Source organism: Thunnus thynnus, chromosome 6 (genome assembly GCF_963924715.1).
Source record: "Thunnus thynnus chromosome 6, fThuThy2.1, whole genome shotgun sequence".
NCBI lineage: Eukaryota > Metazoa > Chordata > Actinopteri > Scombriformes > Scombridae > Thunnus > Thunnus thynnus.
Window position 1 is genome coordinate 17961407 of NC_089522.1, and position 20423 is coordinate 17981829.

The 20423-nt window shown below is 40.7% G+C and overlaps 1 protein-coding gene across 1 annotated transcript; it reads left to right on the top strand.

Moving 5' to 3' along the window:
- The first annotated feature begins 1336 nt into the window (after window positions 1–1336).
- Window positions 1337–20259, top strand: LOC137184526 (rho-related GTP-binding protein RhoA-D). Its single transcript, XM_067592290.1, has 5 exons — window positions 1337–1486; window positions 15021–15176; window positions 16466–16586; window positions 17936–18066; window positions 18200–20259. The coding sequence occupies exons 2-5, from the start codon at window positions 15021–15023 to the stop codon at window positions 18371–18373; spliced, it is 582 nt and encodes a 193-aa protein (XP_067448391.1). The 5' UTR covers window positions 1337–1486; the 3' UTR covers window positions 18374–20259.
- Window positions 20260–20423: the final 164 nt, after the last annotated feature.

Consider the following 20423-nt stretch of genomic DNA (forward strand, 5'->3'; position numbering starts at 1 on the left):
TCTGAGGAACACTGTCACATTGCTTATAAGATCTTTAAAACACAGACCACCTTTTTATATAAATGATGTCATTATTTTCTAACCGTAAAGGGGCGGGGTCCTTATAACGGTTAAATCCTTTCAGCCAATAGCGTGCAGGCGCTGAACTCTCAAACTGCAAGACGCCGTGATGCATTCAAGTAATATCGGGAATTTTACTGGTCGTGATTTGATCGCTGTGAACCGAGCCAAGAGTATGGCATGCAGCTGACCCTGTGTCCAAAACAGGGCGTCACCAGGATTTAAAAAATGCTCATGCACACGACTTTTATGGGAAAGAGTTTTTGTGTCTGTTTCATTCAACTAGCGACTAACATGTAGGCTTATGGTTGTGCAGTTTCATTATTTCTAGACGCATTTTTATGAAAAGGTCTTTATATTTTTTTGTAAGTTTTACATAAAATGTGTGCATGGAACCAAAGACACATTATAGTTGATGGCAAAGTAACTTATACACTGTTAAATGCATTTTGATATCTGTGACCGTCTTCTTTAAAGTACACAAAAATAAAAATAAACAGAAAACAATGTAAAACAAACAAACAAACAAAAAAAAAAACCCAACAACAACAAAAAAATCGTCCTGGAGCCACTCACAGCTGGAAGGAAATGCAAAAAATGTTGATGGTGTTGTTTGGGTTCTGGAAACAGCTCGGAAAACTCATAGAGAGTATACAAAGTAATTTAAAAAAATGTAAAATATACATATATATCATATATGTGTGTGTGTGTATATATATATATATATATATATATATATACACACACACACTCAATATGGCTTGTAGAGTCATAAAATGAGCATTATTCCTCATAATATTGCCAATGCAGTACAAAGATGCAAAGATGTTGCTGCGTTATTTCTTCAATCAACCATCAGTTAGTTTTATTATGGTTACTACAAGAGCTTAAACGTTTAGTTGTGTAATTGATTAATTGTTAATAATTGTATTATAAAAAATAATAATAATAAATAATCAATTATTTTGATAATGGATGAAATCTCTCAAATGTATCATTCAAAAATGTCCAGGCTTTCTCGTGTGAGTATTTGATACCTCTCTTTGTTGCATATGATAAAGTCAATTCAATATCTTTGGGTTTTGGATTTATAATCATGAATAAATTATGTTGGGCTCTGGAAAATTATAATGACCTGTTTCCAGACATTTCATAGACAAAACGATTAATCTATTAATGGAGACAATAGTAGTCAGATTAATCGATTTTTTAAGTAACGTTTACAGCTCTATTATTACAGCACTTGGCAGTTGGCAACATTGAGTTTCCGAGGGGGCCCTGAACGCAGCATTATGGGAGGGTCTTGTGAGTAGCAGTTTGGCTGCTTCTCGGCCGCACGCCCTGACTTCAGCTGCTTCAAGGAAAGGACGACAGCAGGAGGGAAACACGGAGGTCCTCAGTCTTTAAAAAGCACACTCTCGGAGAGGTAAGAGAACAAAATTATCCTTTTATCACTTATGTGAATTCTTGGAAAGCGACGGAAATAGCTCCTTGAGTTAATAAAGCGAGTTTGAGGCTTCACGGAAAAGTAGTTAGCTAAAACGACCACCGCTCTCGAAAGACACGTTAACGAGGTGAGCTAACGTACCAGCAGCAGCTCGGGTTGAGTTGAGTTGAAACCTGTTAAGTTACTTGTATCGAAGTTTTCAAGCGGACTGTCTGCCGTGTTTCGAGGTTTCGTTGATAGACATGCAAAAGAAAAGTACTATAAACTGAGGACACACCTGTTTGTTCCCTGTAGTCAGTTCCTTGACGGAGATATGGATCATATCAGCATTCCTGCCTCACAAACCCAGCCCTGAATCACCCATAATATACTTTATTACGTAAGTTAAGTATGTGGACTTCAGCTGTGAAGACAGAGCTGATCTTTGCTTGCTGTAAAAAAGTTTCTCTTTGGGGAAACCTGTTTGGCCAGTTAAAGGGAGTTGATGTTATCGGATTCCTGTCTTGTTTTTTTCCTCCGCACAGGAATTCTTGGAAAGCGAAAATATCGAAACTATTTTCAGCCTATCTAGTGATCGAGCTTTTTTATTTGCGTATGTGATCGAGGTTAAGTATATCCTCATAGCCTGTTTTAAAACAATAGTTAAAAACATTTGTCTCCTCCGAGGAAATTCCTTTCTCCGAGCCACCACACCCTTGTTGTGCTGCTCGGCTACTGTAGCGCAGACCCTCTCACAGCTGCTTGTTCCCTTGTCTTGGCATGTTCCCTACAACAAAAATGCTCTGCCGGTATTTGGCGTGAATCAAAGCGAAACCTGCAAAAACTCTGCCTACTCCCATTTAAACCTTTACACTGTTCTCACACACACACACACACAGGATGTAGCAGGGCAGACAGACACATGTACATCAGGAGAAAGCATCAAATGTTATTCTACATCCTCCTGGTTTGTGTGCATGCTTGCATGGGAAATGTTTGTGTTTGTGTGGATACTATAGAAGAAAGTATGATGTCATTGTAGCTTGAACAGCTGACTGCTGACCAAGCTGTTTGCGCAGGTAGTTGGGCTGAAGTGGAAGTGATATACCCAGTGGTACACACACAAACATACACACAAATCAGTGCCAGTGCAGTGGAGGGAAATGTAGTGGAAATCTCCTATCTAGAGTGCATTTATGTAAAAGGAGTCATGATGTTGTTGCTGTTGTCTTCATATTATGGTTGTGATTGTCACTGTACACATGATGTAATCCAGAGGCAACTAGTGAGAAGTGGGCTGAAGTAGAAGGGATGTGCCCGGTGGTACACACACACATACAAATCAGATCATGGACCTTTGGGGACATTACATAGACTTAGATTCATTTCCTGCAGACTTACCCTAACCACTACCACTACTTGCTTAACCCTAACCCTTATCCTAACCTTAACCACTGACCCAAAAACCAGTTTTTTCACAATTGGGTATACAGTTTTTGTCCCCAGTTGGACAAGCTATCTCCAGTTAACTGGTCCTAAGTCTGGAAATTGTCCCCAAAAGTAGCCTATGACAGACCACACACACACACACACACATCAGTGCCAGTGCAGTGGAGGGAAATGTAGTGGAAATCCCCACTCTAGGGGGCATTTATTTAAAAGCAGAAGTCATGATGTTGTTGCTTTTGTCATCACATTGTGCTTTAGTTTGTCACTGTACACAGTGATGTAATCCAGAGGCAACTGTTGAGAAGTGGGCTGAATAAGGGTTGTTAAAGTTGTAGTATTTATGATATTAGTTACACATTCAAATAAGTGGCAGGTATATTAGTATGCGGAAAAGAACAAATAGCCTCCACACAGAGGAATACTGGCTAAAGTTTAATTAGAGAAATGATTAAGTAGAATATCTCTGATCAAAACATTGACTAATTAAATGTCTTCAGAGCAAGTATGTCGTAAATAATACTCACATTAAATATTTGTGACTGACTATCACTGTCAGTAAAGGAACAATATGTAGGAGTATTTAAGCTTATTGGTCAATAATTAGTAATTAGTCAATTAACCAATTACTTGGTCAACAGAAAATTAATCTGCAACTATATTGATAATCTAATCTTTGTAGTCGTTTTTTTAAGCAAAATCCGACATATTTTCTAGTTCCAGTTTGTCAAACATGAGGATTTGATGCTTTTCTTTGTCATACACAATAGTAGACAAGAATATCTTTTGGTTTTGGACTGTCGATCGGACAAAACAAGGCATTTGAGGACGTCACTTTGGGCTGAGGGGAATTAAAATGAACATTTTTCACTACTGTTTGACATTTTATAGGTAAAACTTAGAAAATCATCAGCTGAATAATCAATAATGAAAATCATAGTTACTTGCAGCACAACAAAATATAAAGAAAGAAGTGTTTAGTAACATTAATATAATGACCAACAATGTCACTCAGCTGTATGATAAACTGTATGATAAAATTTGATCCATAACTGTAATGCAGCCTTGACGAGTACGACATCAGGGTTTACAAGCGTTTTTATATTTTATAATAGAGGTGGATCACCTCACCTGAAATAAAGAACAGCTCCACTAACCTAGAAACAGTTTTATAAAATACAGCATTAACCTTCAGGGAGACTAGAAGTCCTATTTCACACAGCCAAAGCAGTTATATTTAGTGTCACTATTGTTTAGGCTGTCATCTAAAAACTAAAGTTATGTCAACAAGACAACATGTGTCAGGATCTGAATGGCTCACCGTCTAAACAATTTCCTGGGAGGGACCCTGAACATAACATTTAAGATACCCCAAGATAACCACAAACAACCTAAATTTCAAATGAACACAACAGACTGACCATATTGATATCATTCTCCAATCTCTTGCATGTGAGCTCTCATTCTTATCTTGTTGTATTGAGGTCATCTCAGAAGATGCCTGAATGGCTCAGTGGGTCAGTGTGAAAGCCTTCATGGAAAACTATAATGGATGAGAAGCTCCATTTATGCCATGCTAGCCAGAGGCTATTTCACCCCTGCGTTGCGCCTCATTTTGCTCCTCTTGGCATGCTCTCTACCACTGACCTACTGTGTTTTATTGTGTGCCTGTTGTACGTGCCAGCCCGAGCTTTAGGGATGGCGAATGCAGGAAGTACATGTATAGTAGTTCTCGATACAGACCTCCCCAAGCAAATATTTAGGAAGTCCTGCATGGACAGACGGGGATTGCTTAGTTTTTCCATCCCTCCAGCTCCAGAGTCATACTCCATGTAGAGCTGTTGGTTTGTACAATGTTAATCTATAGGTGCTTATCAGCTGAGGTGTTCCTACACAAGGCTCCTCAGTATTCTGTGTCAGACTAGTCTGGGCAACTTTCCATCACATAACAGTGTTTTCCAAGCTGGCCAGTGTCATACTGAAAACTAATTTGACTACAGTTTCTTTTATACAAACCGCCTCAAGAAAATGCTGAGCCTTTTTAACTGTTTCTAGTCATCTGACGGTGACTGACAAACATGGAAAATTGTGTGTGTAGGCTGTAGAGTGTATCACGCACAGGCAGCATACAGACGATAAAATCCTCTGGGAGTGTTTCCTGTTTGGGTCTCTGTGCTTGCAGTTTCAGGAAGTCCCTAAAAGGACAATTTAGAAAGCTAAACATTTCTTGTGAGTTACATTAGCAGCAGCACCTGAACGCCTCACATGGCTTTAAGGCACAGATGGAGTGGACGAATGAGAAGGCAGCAGCAGTGGTGGTGGCGGCAGCTCCATCCAGGCTGCCTACATGTGTGTCAGTTTTGCTTTCATTTGTGCTGTGTATGTCAGTCGGAAAGGAGGAATGCAGCACCCTAAGGATACGGAACATTAGCTCCCTGATGGTGACATCACACTGCAACACAGAGAGAGAGAGAGAGAGAGAGAGGAGGAGTGAGCGAAGGAAGGGAGACAGAGTGAGAAAAAGAGCCTGGAGGAGGGTAGGTAATAGAGAGGGAGCTAAAGGAGCAAATAATGAGAAAGAAAGGATAACAAACATGGTACAATCAAGTCAGCTCGAGCAGTGTGGGTGTGTGTGTGTGTCAGCCTATGCTAAAGACGTGAAAGCATAAATACATTCATTATCCTGATCAACTCCCTCCCCGAGCCACCCCGTGACCCATTTATTTATTTTGTACTCATGTTTCATTCATTAAACGCATACTTACTACACTTTGCTGTGCTTTAAGTTTCTTCATATCTGTTGCTCGAGCTCCTTCCTTCCTTCCTTCCATCTGTCCGACTTTTCTGTGTGTTTGAACTGCAGGCGAAGGCTCAGGGATGGATGAAGGGATAATTCTGTGTGATATTCCTCTCTTTCGTCCTCTGCTCTGAGTCAAGCTGTATGCAGTGTGATAAATTGGGCCGGGGGAGTCTCAATGGCTCTGTCCTATTTTGGGCTCCAGCTAGGTTCTCTCGACTTCAGCCGCTTCCCTGGCCTGGATCCTGAGCAGCTAGTTCTGGTCTCAAAGTTGGATTTCAACCTTGAAAATCTGAGCTTGGCTTCAACTGCTCCTCAAGAATTTCTCTAATCCTACCGCAGGCCAAAGGTTCTTTTATTTGGTAACGAGAGAGAGAAAAAAAGTCTGATCGAAGGTGATGTATATCTAGACGTTATCAACACCAGAGAACAGTGAAAAACGTCCATCACAATTTCACAGGTCCAAGGTGATGTCATCAAATGTCTTGTTTTGTCGGATCATCAGTCCAAACCCCAAAGAGAATCTGTTTACAGTAATGTATGTCACATTTAAGAAGCTGGAACCATCACATTTTTTCTCAGAAGGTCCCCTCCAGACATATTTTAAGACATATAAAATACTCTGCTAGGACTAATGATTTCTGTCAAATGTTTTTTTCCACAAAAATCTTCAGTTAAGCAGTCCAAAAGTTAAATTGCTCCTCATCACCCTAAATTATTTCCATTAATGGATAAAGGATTATTTTCATTATTTATAAATCTGCTGTTTATTTTTCTGTTTAATCAATTGTTTGGTTTATAAAATGTCAGAACCCAACAGACCAAAATCCAAATATGTTCAGTATAATATCATAGAAGAAGAAAGAAGAAAACTAGCAAATATTAGATATTCTTTAGGCAAAAATGTTCTAGTTTCTCAAATGCGTGAAATTTTGGCATTTTTGCTTTAAAATTGTTGCAGAATTGTTGAGTAATCATATCAGCTCCAATCTTAATATCAATATTTATTCTATAGTATTTTGTGTAATATCTGTGGAGAGGAGTGTTGGTGTGGATCTGTTTTGGTAAGAAGGTTTGAACAGCCTCTCCACCCCCAGTATAAACCAAAACTCTGAAGCTGAAATGCAGTTTTTAACCAGCAGCAGCAGAGCAGTGGATGTAGCTAAAATAGATGCAAAGCAACCTTTATGTAACCCTATGCAGCTCCACCCCCATAATATCATTAGTTAAAACTGCTGACTGGAGTTTTGCTTCATGTCTGTTAACCATGCCATTTCTGAATTTAGACTCACTTTTCTCACTTGAATAGGAGATGTGTGGAAGGGAGCAAGAATTACACTTGTGTGAAATCAGAATACCGCATCAACAGAGCAGCCTCAGTCCTCAACATATATATACCACGAGAGAGAGAGAGAGAGAGAGAGACACTGGTGGGGGCAGGGATGTTGTGTGTTTAGAAGAAAAGGGTGAGGGGTGTTGAAAGTGGGTGAGACATTCCTCATAGCTTATGTCCTCCCACATTTTTACACAGTCAGACAGCGTTGTGTGTGTGTGAGCATTCAGTGATCCATTATTAATCATCATGTGGAATGCATGTCGCCGCTTCAACCAATCAGCGTGTCAATACCTGAACCACAGACACTCTCAATAGTTAACATTCGTCTTCGGAGTAAGACTTACTGGGCTTCATGCACAAATGTTTTCTTATTTTTCTCTTTTATTTGTTTTTGCACCAAGCAATAAGAGGAAAATAAGAAAATCCTACGTCGGATTCAACAGACTCTCTTAACTGCCTGAACTTGTTGTAAATTGCTCGTTTCAGCCTGATGAATGTCACCTGTTCGTGAGGAAGTGTGTGTTTGTGAGATGTGATGATCAGACAATCCACTCCGCTAAATTTACCATGTAGGGCTCCATGTTCTGCTCCGTTTGTGGGCGGGTTTCATTCACTAAAAGTTCCCAAAGTGTAAAAACACAGCGCAACTTCATGTCCTGCTTTCAGAAGTCAGAAGACAAACACAACAAATTTAGGAGTGACAGCAGATGAACTAAAACAATTAGAAAATAAGAATCAAGCTAACATGTCATCAGAGCAGTTCAGCACTGTGACAGAAATAAAGAGGGGATGATTTGATGTGAAGTTAGATGCTAAAAAAAAAAAAAAAACATCTTTCTAAAGCAAAGCTCTCCGTGAAGAAAGGCGGTCATGTGACAGTCAGAGAGATACCAGAGGAGAATATTATAGTCTACAGGTGATGTGACGCTGTCAGCTGCAACACAAGATGATACTGGACTGAGAGCTGCAGAGAGACACAGAGTCAGCTGTCAGAGTGAGAGAAGTTTCTGAGCAACTACTGAAATGTAGAAGTTGCTGCTGCCAAAATATGTCAATAAAAATCTAAAAAACCCTGTCGTAAATGGCAGCCATGATGATGAAAATATGGTAAACAGAATATAAATTTTGCATTAAGTTTGTTTTACTTCTTGGTTTCATATTTAAACTCAAAATGAATGCAGATTAGTTAGTTATTATAATTGTCAAGTCAAATAAGTTTCTCTCCAGTGAAGAAAGGCAGAGAAGATCTGTTCATGACAGGTACAACAGGTTTGGATCACTCGTCAATTTCGTTCATACCTAAGAGAATATTCTAAGTAGGAGAAAAATTGATGAATGCCACAGATCCTTTTAAATCACTCGTACGTACATCTTAAGAAGGAATCTGTTTGTTCGAGTGCTTCTTGCATGAGGCCCATTGTTCCTACATCCCCCGCATTTGAAGTACAAGTGTGCAGTTAGTTTATATTATAACGGGGGGGTATTCCGGTAGAGTTCTTTGTCTTTTTCCCAGGAAAAGGTCAGCAGTGAGGACTTATTTATTCTCTTGCGGTCAGATGCAAGTCTGCTGAGCAGCTGAAATCCTTTTTAGTTTACCTTTTTCTAATTCTATATTTAGCTTTTCCTGTCCTTATCCAGTAACTTCAGGCAGTGACTTTAGCCAAGTTTGCTTCTTGGAAAAATTTGCTCCTGTCACTTTTTCCACATTCATTATGTTAGACTTAAATGAACAAGTTCAAGGAAACTGAAATCCACTTTGAATCCACACAGAAGTACGCCATGCTCTGATAGTTTTGGCTTCTTTTTGCAGACCTACATTAGAGCCATTTCCCCCCACTCACTCATGTACAGACTTGTCCTGAAGGCACCCCAGTGTCCACTAGTCCATGTTCTTCAGGTCGTTGTACTGAGAGGTCCTCACCCCAGTCTGAAGTTATGTGCATCACAGAGCAGATTTTCTGCCTGTATTTGACTCATTCATTGTCCCCTCTGATGTTTATTCAATTAATTTGGCTAACAAGCATCTACATAGCAAGACAAAGCCTCCTCCAGGTTTCACTACAGGGAAAGTGTAAGCCAGGTGAATAGTTTTACGAGGATATAACTACATGCAGGTCAAAATGTCAATTTTTGTGCTTCACAGTAAACGCATATCCTAAAGTAAGCCTGCTTTAAATGTTTCACAGCTGAGTGGGCCTGCACAACACTAAAATGGTTCTTGCACATGAGCTTTCTGTGTGTCATGGCTTGGTATGGAGGTAATAGTGAGGCGCTGGCTGATGACACACTCGGGCTCAGAGACCACAAGACATCAAACACTGAACATTCTTTCAGATTGACGCTGTGCTGCCTTAAATGTTTGGTCAAATTTGATGTGCAGCCTGACTTACAGCTAACTAGCTTCCCACATGCATTGCTCTTTGCCTTGTTTTCTTTAATAAAGTGAAGCTGCACTTTTGAGTGTTTACTGCGGTTCATCTTTCACTACTGTTGTGACGTTAGCCATGCACGCTCATATTTAAACAAATCGGCACGCTGACGTAGACGAGTCCTGGAAGATGGCCACATCCTTGCAGATGTGTAGCCTTTGTTTTCAATAACAATGGGCTATGACGTTTAGGAACCGATAAACAGAACCAAAATTCCAATTTTTTTTTAACCTGGTTCTTGGATTTAGAACCGGTTTTCGGTTCCTGACCCTAGTGAAGAAAGAGGTGTCTGTCTGATGGCAGGAAGTTTGAACAGCTTCCCACGCATCAACAAAATACTGAAGTTCAAATACAGATGTCAACAGTCAGCAGCATTTAAAGGTGTGGTTCTCATGCAGAATGCTACTGAAATGGAGGGAAAGGGCTTTTAAAAATTGCATCAATAGCTGCCGCACATATTATTTGCACCATGAGGCTACTGTTTATACAAAACAAACAGCAGCTCCACATTTGCATCAGCCACTCAGGACTCTGCTGCTCCACTATTTTAATGGATCGATGATAAAAAAAAATATCTTGATCAGCAACTGTGTTGGTGCCTGTTTGACCTTTCGACCACTTCATTACCTTCATTAGATTAGACCTAAACTATACGGTTCTCCTTCTGTCGAGTCAGATCTTATGTTAAAGACGTTGTATTATTTTGGCCAGTAATGCTCTGTTACTGACAGGAAAACACAGATATACCCAGAAATGTTGTTTTTTGCTTGAGTTGGACTTATACAAGCTTACCTAACATTCAATAATAGGAGCTTTATGGTTTGTACATACTTGTAATCAAATGGGTCACTAAGCACGGGGTTAGTGTAAATACCTTAAGTTTGCTGAACCGTGTGATTAGTAGCAGGTTGATACTTCAGGAGAAAGAAGTTTCTATCTTCCTGCCTTGAGGGAATTTTGTGCTATTGTTACCCCCCCCCCGCCAATTCTGACACTCGTGAACAAGACTGGCTAATGTGTTACTACTCCGGGGGTGACTCACAACCTGCTGGCGTCCGTGCTGCATGCGCTAGGACTGAGAACTTTGTCCTCTGCTATGCCACAAAGGAACAAACATTATGCAAGACAGGATCATTTATCCCGAGACACGTGTGAACACACAGTCTCCAGCTCAGTTATACGACCTGTCTGTTCGAGGTCAGTGTGTGTGTGCACGTACTATATGTCTGTGGCTCACTACTCAGAATATGACTTTAGGGCATTTTTGGTTTCCCATTGTAACACTGAGATTTATGCAGCTGTACTGTCATGTGACTGGCTTGGTCTACAGCCCTGGTCTACAGTCTTTACATCCCTGCTGTCTACAACTTTTTAGCAATCTTCATGTCAATTATTTATGAATATATTTTTTAACACTTTTTTTCTCCTAAAATGATTTTTTCCTCCAACGTTGACAGAGGCCTACTTACGGCAAGATAAAATCCAGGGCACATTTAATAATTGATTGTTGAATATAACACAAAGTAGTGTCATAATACAAAAGCAAATGGCAAAACAATGACTAGCTGCGGGGAAAGACCCATTTTATTAACTGTAAGATGATATTCTTAGGTGCATTTCATCAGTTTTAAATGAGGTTAATGTAGTATTTGTAATATAACTAATAGCTTTTAGGCATAGGACGACGAGTGTCCTAGTATTGACTTGATATCCATAATATTCATATATCATGCATGTGTCTACCCTCCATGAATCATCACACACTGTAACTGCAACTTATTAGAGAAAACATGGAAATCCTACAGCTGTCTGTCTCCAGGAAAAAGAACAAGATAGACTGGTTGTGTAGGACCCCTCCTTGTGTTAATAAAGCTCATTTAAACTGACCTGTGCTGAGAAACTTCAGGAAGGAGACAGAAAATGACAAAATGGGTGATTTCCATTTGTGCTCATTTACTCCTCTGTCACTACCATTTATGTCCAAACAGGAAGTCACTTACAGGAAGCGAGGAAGGCGGACAAGGGCAGCAATGACATGGAAAAATCCCACAAGCACATTAAACACCTGCAGCTCTTTATTTTACAAATCCTCTGTTGGGTGACGCTGAGCTACCAGCAATTTTAGAACTGAAGACTTCCTGCAGCTTCTTGTTCTTTGCTAAAAGGCTTTTAAAGTGATGAGCCACTTGCAGCAAGGGTTAAACTGTGAATTAAGAGAATACAGAAGCATAGTTTATGAGTCAATAATAAATGCTATGAAACCTCAACACTTTTATTTCAAATCATTTCACTGGTCTACACCTGCCAGCTAAAGAGACAGCTATTAGATGTGTCTGGCACATTTTTCGTACACCTAAAAGTGACTAAGTGTAGTTAAAGTCTTACAAGGCCATTGACTAATTGATGGAATGAACAGGAGGGATTTGCTTTTTGCTTTTTTTATGTTTTTAATAACCTGAATACTGTGAAACAGTACCTACTTTTTTACTTTACCCAATGTCCTAAAAGTTTTTATCTTTTCAGGTTTGTTGATTTCTTCACCTCCTATTTAATGTATTAACACACACACACACACACACACACACACACACACACACACACACATATATATATACATATATACATTTTTTTAACCTGCTTTCTTGTCTTTGGGCCCCAAACTAATGATAATTTTCATAATTAATCATATGTAATCGTTTGTGTGTGAAAAATGCTCATCACAACTTCCCGAAGCCTAAAACAACATCCTCAAATGTCTTGTTTTGTCCAACCAACGGTCCCAAACTATATTCCATTTCCGATCACCTAAGACAAAGAAAAACAGCAAGTCCTCACATTTGGAAAGCTAAAACTAAGTAACATTTGGCATTTTTGCTTGAAAAATGACTTAAAATGGCAATTAATTGATTTGGGGAACCCCTTTGGTCAAGAAGTAAACAAATCATTGTCACTGTAAGAGAAAAGTTTGTATAAACAGCAATGGCTTGATTTTTTAATATTGCATAATAAATTCACTTAAAATGCTGATAATATTATTAGTTGTATTTTGAATGAATATTAAACCATATACAGTAACTATGAATAACACATCATGGTCTAAGTGAATTGACTTTTTTCATATTTTAAAGGTAGCAGAAAACATCCAGTGAGTAGTTGTCTTATTTAGGGAAGAAGTCCTTGGAGTCCCTGTGCCGTCCTTGTACTGGCACAGTGTTCTCACACATTAATGCAAAGGGAATGAACCATTATGCCCGCTAAGCACCATGTGCTGTCAGTCACAGTAGGCATCCTGCTCTGAGGGCTATCGCCGTCAGTAAGCTGCATTATTTTATCACAGCACAAGATCTGCAAGACTAGACCCATTTACTGAAGCTTTCTGGGGCTGCACTGTAGCAACCAGTCACGTGTGTGTGTTTCTGTATGTGTGTGTGTGTGTGTGTGTGTGTGTGTGTGTGTGTGTGTGTGTGTGTGTGTGTGTGTGTGTGTGTGTGTGTGTGTGTGTGTGTGTGTGTGTGTGTGTGTGTGTGTGTGTGTGTGTGTGTGTGTGTGTGTGTGTGTGTGTGTGTTCGGTATGTGTGTGTGCGTCTTCCCTCTGGCAGTGACAGTATGATGTATGGAGTAGCAGCAGCCTGCTATCACAGAGAACAGGTGGCTCTCTCCAGAGACAAACTGACAACACACTGGTCTGATTTAATGTGTGGGAGAGAAAAGCAAACAGAACAATTGTCTTTTTATTCTTGTGGTGAAAATGGAAGCTGCTGCTACAGTGAGTGAAGGTGAAGGACTGAGACCAGGACAAGCTGAGGGAATCAATAGAAGGATCATGTAGCGATTATAGCTGCAAAGATTAGATGATTAATTGATTAGTCTGTCAAAACAAATTACATTTCATGGCCCCATTTTCTCAAATGTGAGAATTTGCTGCTTTTCTTGATCTTACATTATAGTATATGAATATTTCGGAAGTTTGCACTGGAAAAAGAAAAATATTATATGACGTCACATTGTGTTCTAGGATATTGTAAATGGAAATGGCGTTTCCTGGTGTTCTATTAAACCAAACAACTGATTAATAGAGAAAATAAGCAGCAGATTAATCAGTACTGAAAATAGTTGTTATAGTTGCAGCCCTCATAGTGACATCTTTAACGCACACAAACAATTTTTAACATAGCTGTAGAAAGTGTTTTTCTGTCACTCTGTGTGGAGGAGCCACTATGCTGCCTCTACCAGTTTAATTGGTTTCAGTTCCTTTTAAGATTTTGTGTCAACAAGGCCTTTCAGACCACCCACAGACCATTTCAGAGGAAACAGCTGTTAATACACATAATAAGTGCAGCCAGGGTCCAACATAACCGATGGAAAAGTTTATGCAGGGTAAGTTGATTGGCCAGTGACTGGGTGTGGCCAGTGACTGGCCAATCAACTTGCCCAATCAGTGTCATGGGTATACAGTTTAGGTTGAGGGGAGGACATTTCTGTTGGTTTGACAACGTTAAAAGTGAAGTAAGACTTTGCTGTCGGGTTCCCGACTCATTTTAAAAAAGAGCGAGAGAGCATGAGTGAGCTGAGAGCGCGGCGGTAGCTACAAAAAAGCCAGTGAATGAGAGAGATTGAACGTTACTTTGTGAAGTTCTGTTTACCACCCTAGAGCACAAAATTATTGTTAGAGATATTACTGATAGGTCTTTTGGTCCATGCTGATCACTTTTCACTTCAGGTGCTCAGATTTTTTGATTTCTCTGGTCACTTTTGGCTTTTTCCTGCCGTCACACTCCTCAGTGTCTTCATAAATAATTCTGCTGTATTTCTCGGTTCTTCATCAGCTCTGATTTGGCCGCTGTGTGTGTGATGGCAGAGGTTTAGGTCTTTGGGAGTAAAAGGCCTGTGCTGGTTCAGGTAGTCTGAGATTTGTGGAAGCTGATGCTGCTGGCAGGCAGCCAGTATGTTGTCTCATCACCTACTGCCTTCTCTCCATTATTGTCAGCTTGTGGGAGATGGCTATTGATTCGTGTGTGTTTGTGTGTGTGGCCCGTATCTTTCTCTGGCATACACACTGCTTTCAGGGATACAAGCAAAGAGAATGGGAGAGAATTGTGTGCAGTATAGAGGTGTCAACCAAACCCAGTAAGAGCTGTAAATCACCTGGCCACAGGGATGCATAAGTGGCACATTAAGGATCGTTTTTAATGTGATTGTTACAGAGGCCATGCATGTGCAGCTGTGTGTGGAGCTGCAACATTCCTACGACTGGCTCTCCTCCTGTTCCCGTCCCTCCCACTGCTTTTCCAGACCAGTCGCTGAACCCTCAAGCCCAACTCTGTTTTTCACCTCACACACAGGACACGGCCCAGGAAAGGGAAGAGGGTGCGGCTCTAAAGCAGACTTTGATGATCTTTTCCCTCGCTCTCACTCTGACTATTTCTGTTTTCTGTCTCTCACCTCACTCCCCCACTTGAAAAGACTTCCTTCTCACCAGTTTACTGATCTCAAAACTTAACTAATTGAAGTGTGTTCTGTTTGTAGATGGCTGCTATCAGGAAGAAACTGGTGATAGTTGGGGATGGTGCATGTGGGAAGACCTGTCTGCTCATCGTCTTCAGTAAGGACCAGTTCCCAGAGGTCTACGTCCCAACTGTGTTTGAGAACTACATCGCTGACATTGAAGTTGATGGCAAACAGGTACATTATATTTTCACTTTCTGTTCGTTTTCTGTTGAATAATCTGAGACATTGTTCAGAGCAGACATGTTTATGTGACACACTGCTTTGTCAGTTTGGGAAATCTGACCCTTTTGGCCACAGTGGTTAAGAACCACGTGCAGGCAGGGCTGATGGGAGTAAGTGTAAGCAAATCCTCAGGTCTTTTTCATTGTTATGAAGCAGCAGACCTCCAGCCAACAACAGGAAATGGATCGGTGCCACCTTCCTGTGCAGAATTGGAACAACCCCCCCCCCATACATCATGACTAATGTCCTTTTTCCGGTTCCTGTTTCCTGCGCTGCAAAATCTGGGATCAGCCCGCTGGGGTTTTGGCTGGATAATACAATGTTGATTCTCAAGTGTGGTATACAAATTTATACAACTGTTCAACTTATCATTGCCCCTCCAGCTGTGGCTACAACAACTAAGAGCAGAGAGCTGAACAGAAGAGCTCATACAGGCAGCATGATGCTAAAATAATCTACAGATGGTACTGACTCCTGAGAGACACCTAGTGGTAAAAGTATTTAAAAGCAGCAGGCAGCTTAAGAATGGACATCAAGGTTTGTCATGGTGCTTGTTGCTCAGACAGCAGATGTGGTACCTCATATACACAGAACATGCCTCGTCTGTGCTAGACTATAAGTCAGAAGTCCCTGCAACTCTTGGCAACACGAGTGTAGTGAGACGTCAGAAGTCAAAAGAGCTGCCAAACATACTATTGTTACTCTCTGGGGGACAATTACGACCATTTTTAACCAATTCTCAGCAGTTTGCCAGCTGTAATTGTAATGTGGGTGAGCCTACTGTAGAATTAGATTAGCAGGGTGCAGGAGAATAAACTAAAGCTAAGAGACCACAGTCTTTTTGCAGAGTAACAAAAGCCACGTGACGTATGCGTGGATGTGCATAAGACATTCCTACATGGAGTGTTTGGGTTGCACTGTAGCATGTGTTGCAGCTCAGCTGAGCTCTAGCAAATTATTTTTTGTTGGGCGTTTGTTTTATCTAGAGCAGGTCAGGCTCTCGGAGACTGCTCACAGTGTGATTAACAGCCTAAGAAGAGCCTGTGGGAGCCATCTCCACCTCTGGGGAGATGCTTTACAAGCTGATCATGGAGGAATGAATTGTTCATTTGGCCTTTATCCTCTCCATCTCTGTGCAGCTCTGCCCTCTCCTCCTGCTGTAAGTGATGTTTGACTCTCATGTCTTATTTTAATGTGACTGACTCACTTGTTGTCCTCTTTTTTTTACCCCTCTATCACAGGTGGAACTAGCGCTGTGGGATACAGCAGGTCAGGAAGACTATGACCGACTGAGGCCGCTCTCCTACCCTGACACAGACGTTATCCTCATGTGCTTCTCCATAGATAGCCCAGACAGTTTAGGTAAGGTCAGATACACTGTTGTTTTGTTCCAATGATGTCATTTTTTCCTGGCATTAAGAAGCAAAACTCAAATGTATTGTTGATGTCACAAAGCGGTGTTTCAGTGATCCTAGTCTCATGAGACTTGATATAAATCTTGTTTTTGACCTTTTGTAGTGGTTCCACAGTGAATGGAAGCAACTGTTGATGTTTCTTCACAGTTTAGACAGAACTGAATATTTTCCAGCGATTTGAAATGTGCAGTTAGACGAGGCTCGTGTAAATAAAATGCAAAGAAAAAGCAGAACCCGCCTGCAGAAATTATACGGGGTGTCAGAAATCAGGGAGTGACCTCTGAGTGCAGAGAAATGTATTTTTGTACTGATGCAGGAGGGCAGTTTTCACCACAAGGAGGGCTGCTCTGTCAGTGCAGTAAACTCTAAAATTATCATATCCAGAGGCTGTTCCATTTTGGCCATTTAGTTTTGTTTCAGTTTGTTGCTGGTCTGCAGACTTCATGTGAGAAACAATTCACTTTATGAAAACTTCATGATAATTCAAGTTATTTTTCTTCATGTGTATGATTATATTATTTGCATTGATATAACTCTGCTGCTGCCACCCAAACACACATTAGTTACCTGCGTGTTATCTTTCCTGCTCTGGTTTAGTAATTTAAGCCAGATACTTAATTCCACACATCAGACATGACTGTAACCCAACTACAGCAATTTGTGTAAATGCATGGCAAGTTTAAGATAAAATACAATAAAAAAAGTACATTTTGAAATTAATTTGAAGTGGACTGACGCATAAATCTTAAGAATGTCATAAAATTCACCTGCTGTAGATTGACTCTGATACTCGATCAATGCTTCCTTAAGAGAGAGCTTTTTAGGCTTTAATTCATTTGTTTTTACTGTGATCAAAACCTAACTACAGTTGTCATGTAGGACTTGAGATTATGACAGAACTTCCTGGAACCACATGCAGAACATCTCCCATGTGTATGTCAGTAGAGGATCTGAGTGTTCTCAGACCCCAAATGACTAAATCAAGCAGATAAAGAAATATGTCTTGTTGCTGTTTTCTCCCAGTGTTGACAGGGGCAGTGCCACAGATGGTATTCCTACTGTATCGCAGCATGGCATCTCCCTCCAGAGAAAACAGAGCCAATTTTGGCTAGCATACTCGACCATGTATCAGCCAGGGGTCAATGACCTTTAAATGTTTATGTCTGTACAGTCACAAGGGAAAAGATGAGGGTCTCCCACCTCTCCATATAGGGAAAAAGTCTGGAACTTGCTGTGCAGCGACTCTGTGTGTTTTTAAAAAAAGACTTTATTTGGATTTTTTTTTTATTCTTGCAGAGAACATTCCTGAGAAATGGACACCCGAAGTGAAACACTTTTGTCCCAATGTCCCGATCATTCTCGTGGGTAACAAGAAGGACCTGAGGAACGATGAACACACACGCAGGGAGCTGGCCAAGATGAAACAGGTGTGTGTGTGTGTGTTTATTTCTGTGTCCATTTGTGTTAACTGGCAATAAATTATCCTAAAACTGACCAATTTACCTCTTCAGTGTGAACACCCACCACTTAATTTTAACCCTTTGTGCATGAAACCTGCAGGAGCCAGTAAAGTCTGAGGAGGGCAGAGACATGGCCAACCGCATCAGTGCCTTTGGCTACCTGGAGTGCTCCGCCAAGACCAAGGATGGTGTGCGGGAGGTGTTTGAGATGGCCACCAGAGCAGCGCTGCAAGTCCGCAAGCGCAAGAAGAGGGGTGGCTGCCAGCTACTGTGAATGGGCGGGGCTTGTTTTGCCAAACCACCAATCAGCACCTGAGGGAGGAGCCCCCTCCTACAGACAGAGCAAACTTAGAGAAACCTTAAATCAATGGCTTCCGTGGACTTTGCTTACTTCACAGATGCAGATATGCCACAGGCGAATACGAGACTGACACACCTGTTTAAAAGCAAAACAAATCAGCCTTTTTTTTTTTTTAAACTCTCTCTTTCCTCTGCTACTCACATCTGTCGGGTTTTGTTTCTGTTTTTTTGCTGTTCTGTTTTCCTCCACAGGCACACCAGCCTTCCTCCCTCTATATGTATGAATGTATGTTTGTATTTATATGTGCATATACTTTACAAATATATCCCGCGTCTGCCTCTGTGTTATGATTGTTTACAGAGAAGCGTCTGTCTTGCTCTCACAGCTGCAAGTTGCAGCCGGTTTTAGATTTGCGTTAATAGTATGGAACCCCCCCCCCCCCCGCTTGTCTTGAAACTGCATGTACTACTCAGTCTTCTTTGTGTACATCAGCTTCAGCCACAATCCTTCATCCATTTTCATACCACTATTAATTTTACACCCTGAAAGTCCTATTTCACCAAGTGCTGAGTCAGCAGGAGGTCTGTTTTCCTCAGTGTTCTCCTCTAACATAAAGGACTAAATTTAGAATATGTTTACACCGCATTCATCCACTGAAACCTGCACGTAGTGAAGCATCAGCGACTATTTGTGGAAAGAGGTTTTGGACTGCACCTTGCTCTGTCCCTTCCATGGCGACAGCTTGGACTGGCACCGGAGACAGTGGTCTATTGTCACGGACACAATACTCCCAGTCACGCTCACACTGGCTCTAACAGTCTTGCCTCCTGTCTGAATTCTGTACTGTTCATTCACATCCAGTATACAGTCATGACGTGAGGATGAGTGCACACTGTAATCTGCAGGTTTTCTGGGCTCAACACATTATGGATGCACACTGTATACAGCTATATTAATATTCAGACAGATTACAGGCCCGTTCTGGGTAGGAAAGTTTTAATAAAATACCCAACTGACAACTTGATTGGTAGTGACAACACAATGTGCCATCCCCTTCAGTTTGGCTCACCAGATCAGTAGCTCTCTTGTCTATTTTAATTTGGGGCTTTATTGGTGTGTAATAGCCCTTTACTTGACACAACAGGGACATTCCTTGAATTTGATTGGAAAATAAGAATATGAGTGCGTAGCCAGTGAATGTTTTTTTTCTCTTAAGAAGCCCTTAAAGATCATTGAAATGGGTCCAAATAGTGTTATGGAGCCAGCTGTATAAATAGAGGTTGTCTTTGGGCTTAAAGCTGCCGCTCACAGGAGATTTGAACAAGAAATTGCAACAGAATTTAGATGAAAGCCTGAGGGCCAACTTCGTCAGTGGCAAATTGTCACGATTTAAACCACAGTAATTTTCTCCAGAAATGCATTTTCATCACTAAGTGACAAAATCATTAAAGAATTCATCTCCCTACAGGCAGCCCTCTGACGCAGATAAAGTAAACTTAGTTGAGGCAGTATGCTTGTGTATGATGGCTGAAGCAGAGAAGTGCAGTGCATATTCCATAACAAGTCTTGTCATGAAAGAGCCCCGAACACAAGTGTATGAAATGGTCCCAACATTAATCTTACCACCATCATAAGCTACAACTGTGGTGATGTTTCTTTTATCCAGCACGTTCAGATCTATCGAGATAAGAACTTCACAGGGCTCGGCTAATTCCTGGACTGTGCCTCTATGTCTGTAATGTCAAAAACCATCGTTCAAGAGAAAATGTTGATTGTGATGATGCTTTACAAACAGGAGTGGGATGTGTTGAAGACATGAGACAAACATGGTAATAAAGTATTTTTGAAATACTAAGTAATCTTGACTAGTTTGGTTTTGCTTACATTCTATGTTTTTTCCCCCTAAAAACATGGTAGCTTTTTGTTTTTGCAATAGTGTAAGTCTTGCAAATGCATTTGATGCATTTAAATTCATAATCTGACATAATAATCTAACTTTTCCATTAGCAAAGGGGGATGAAGG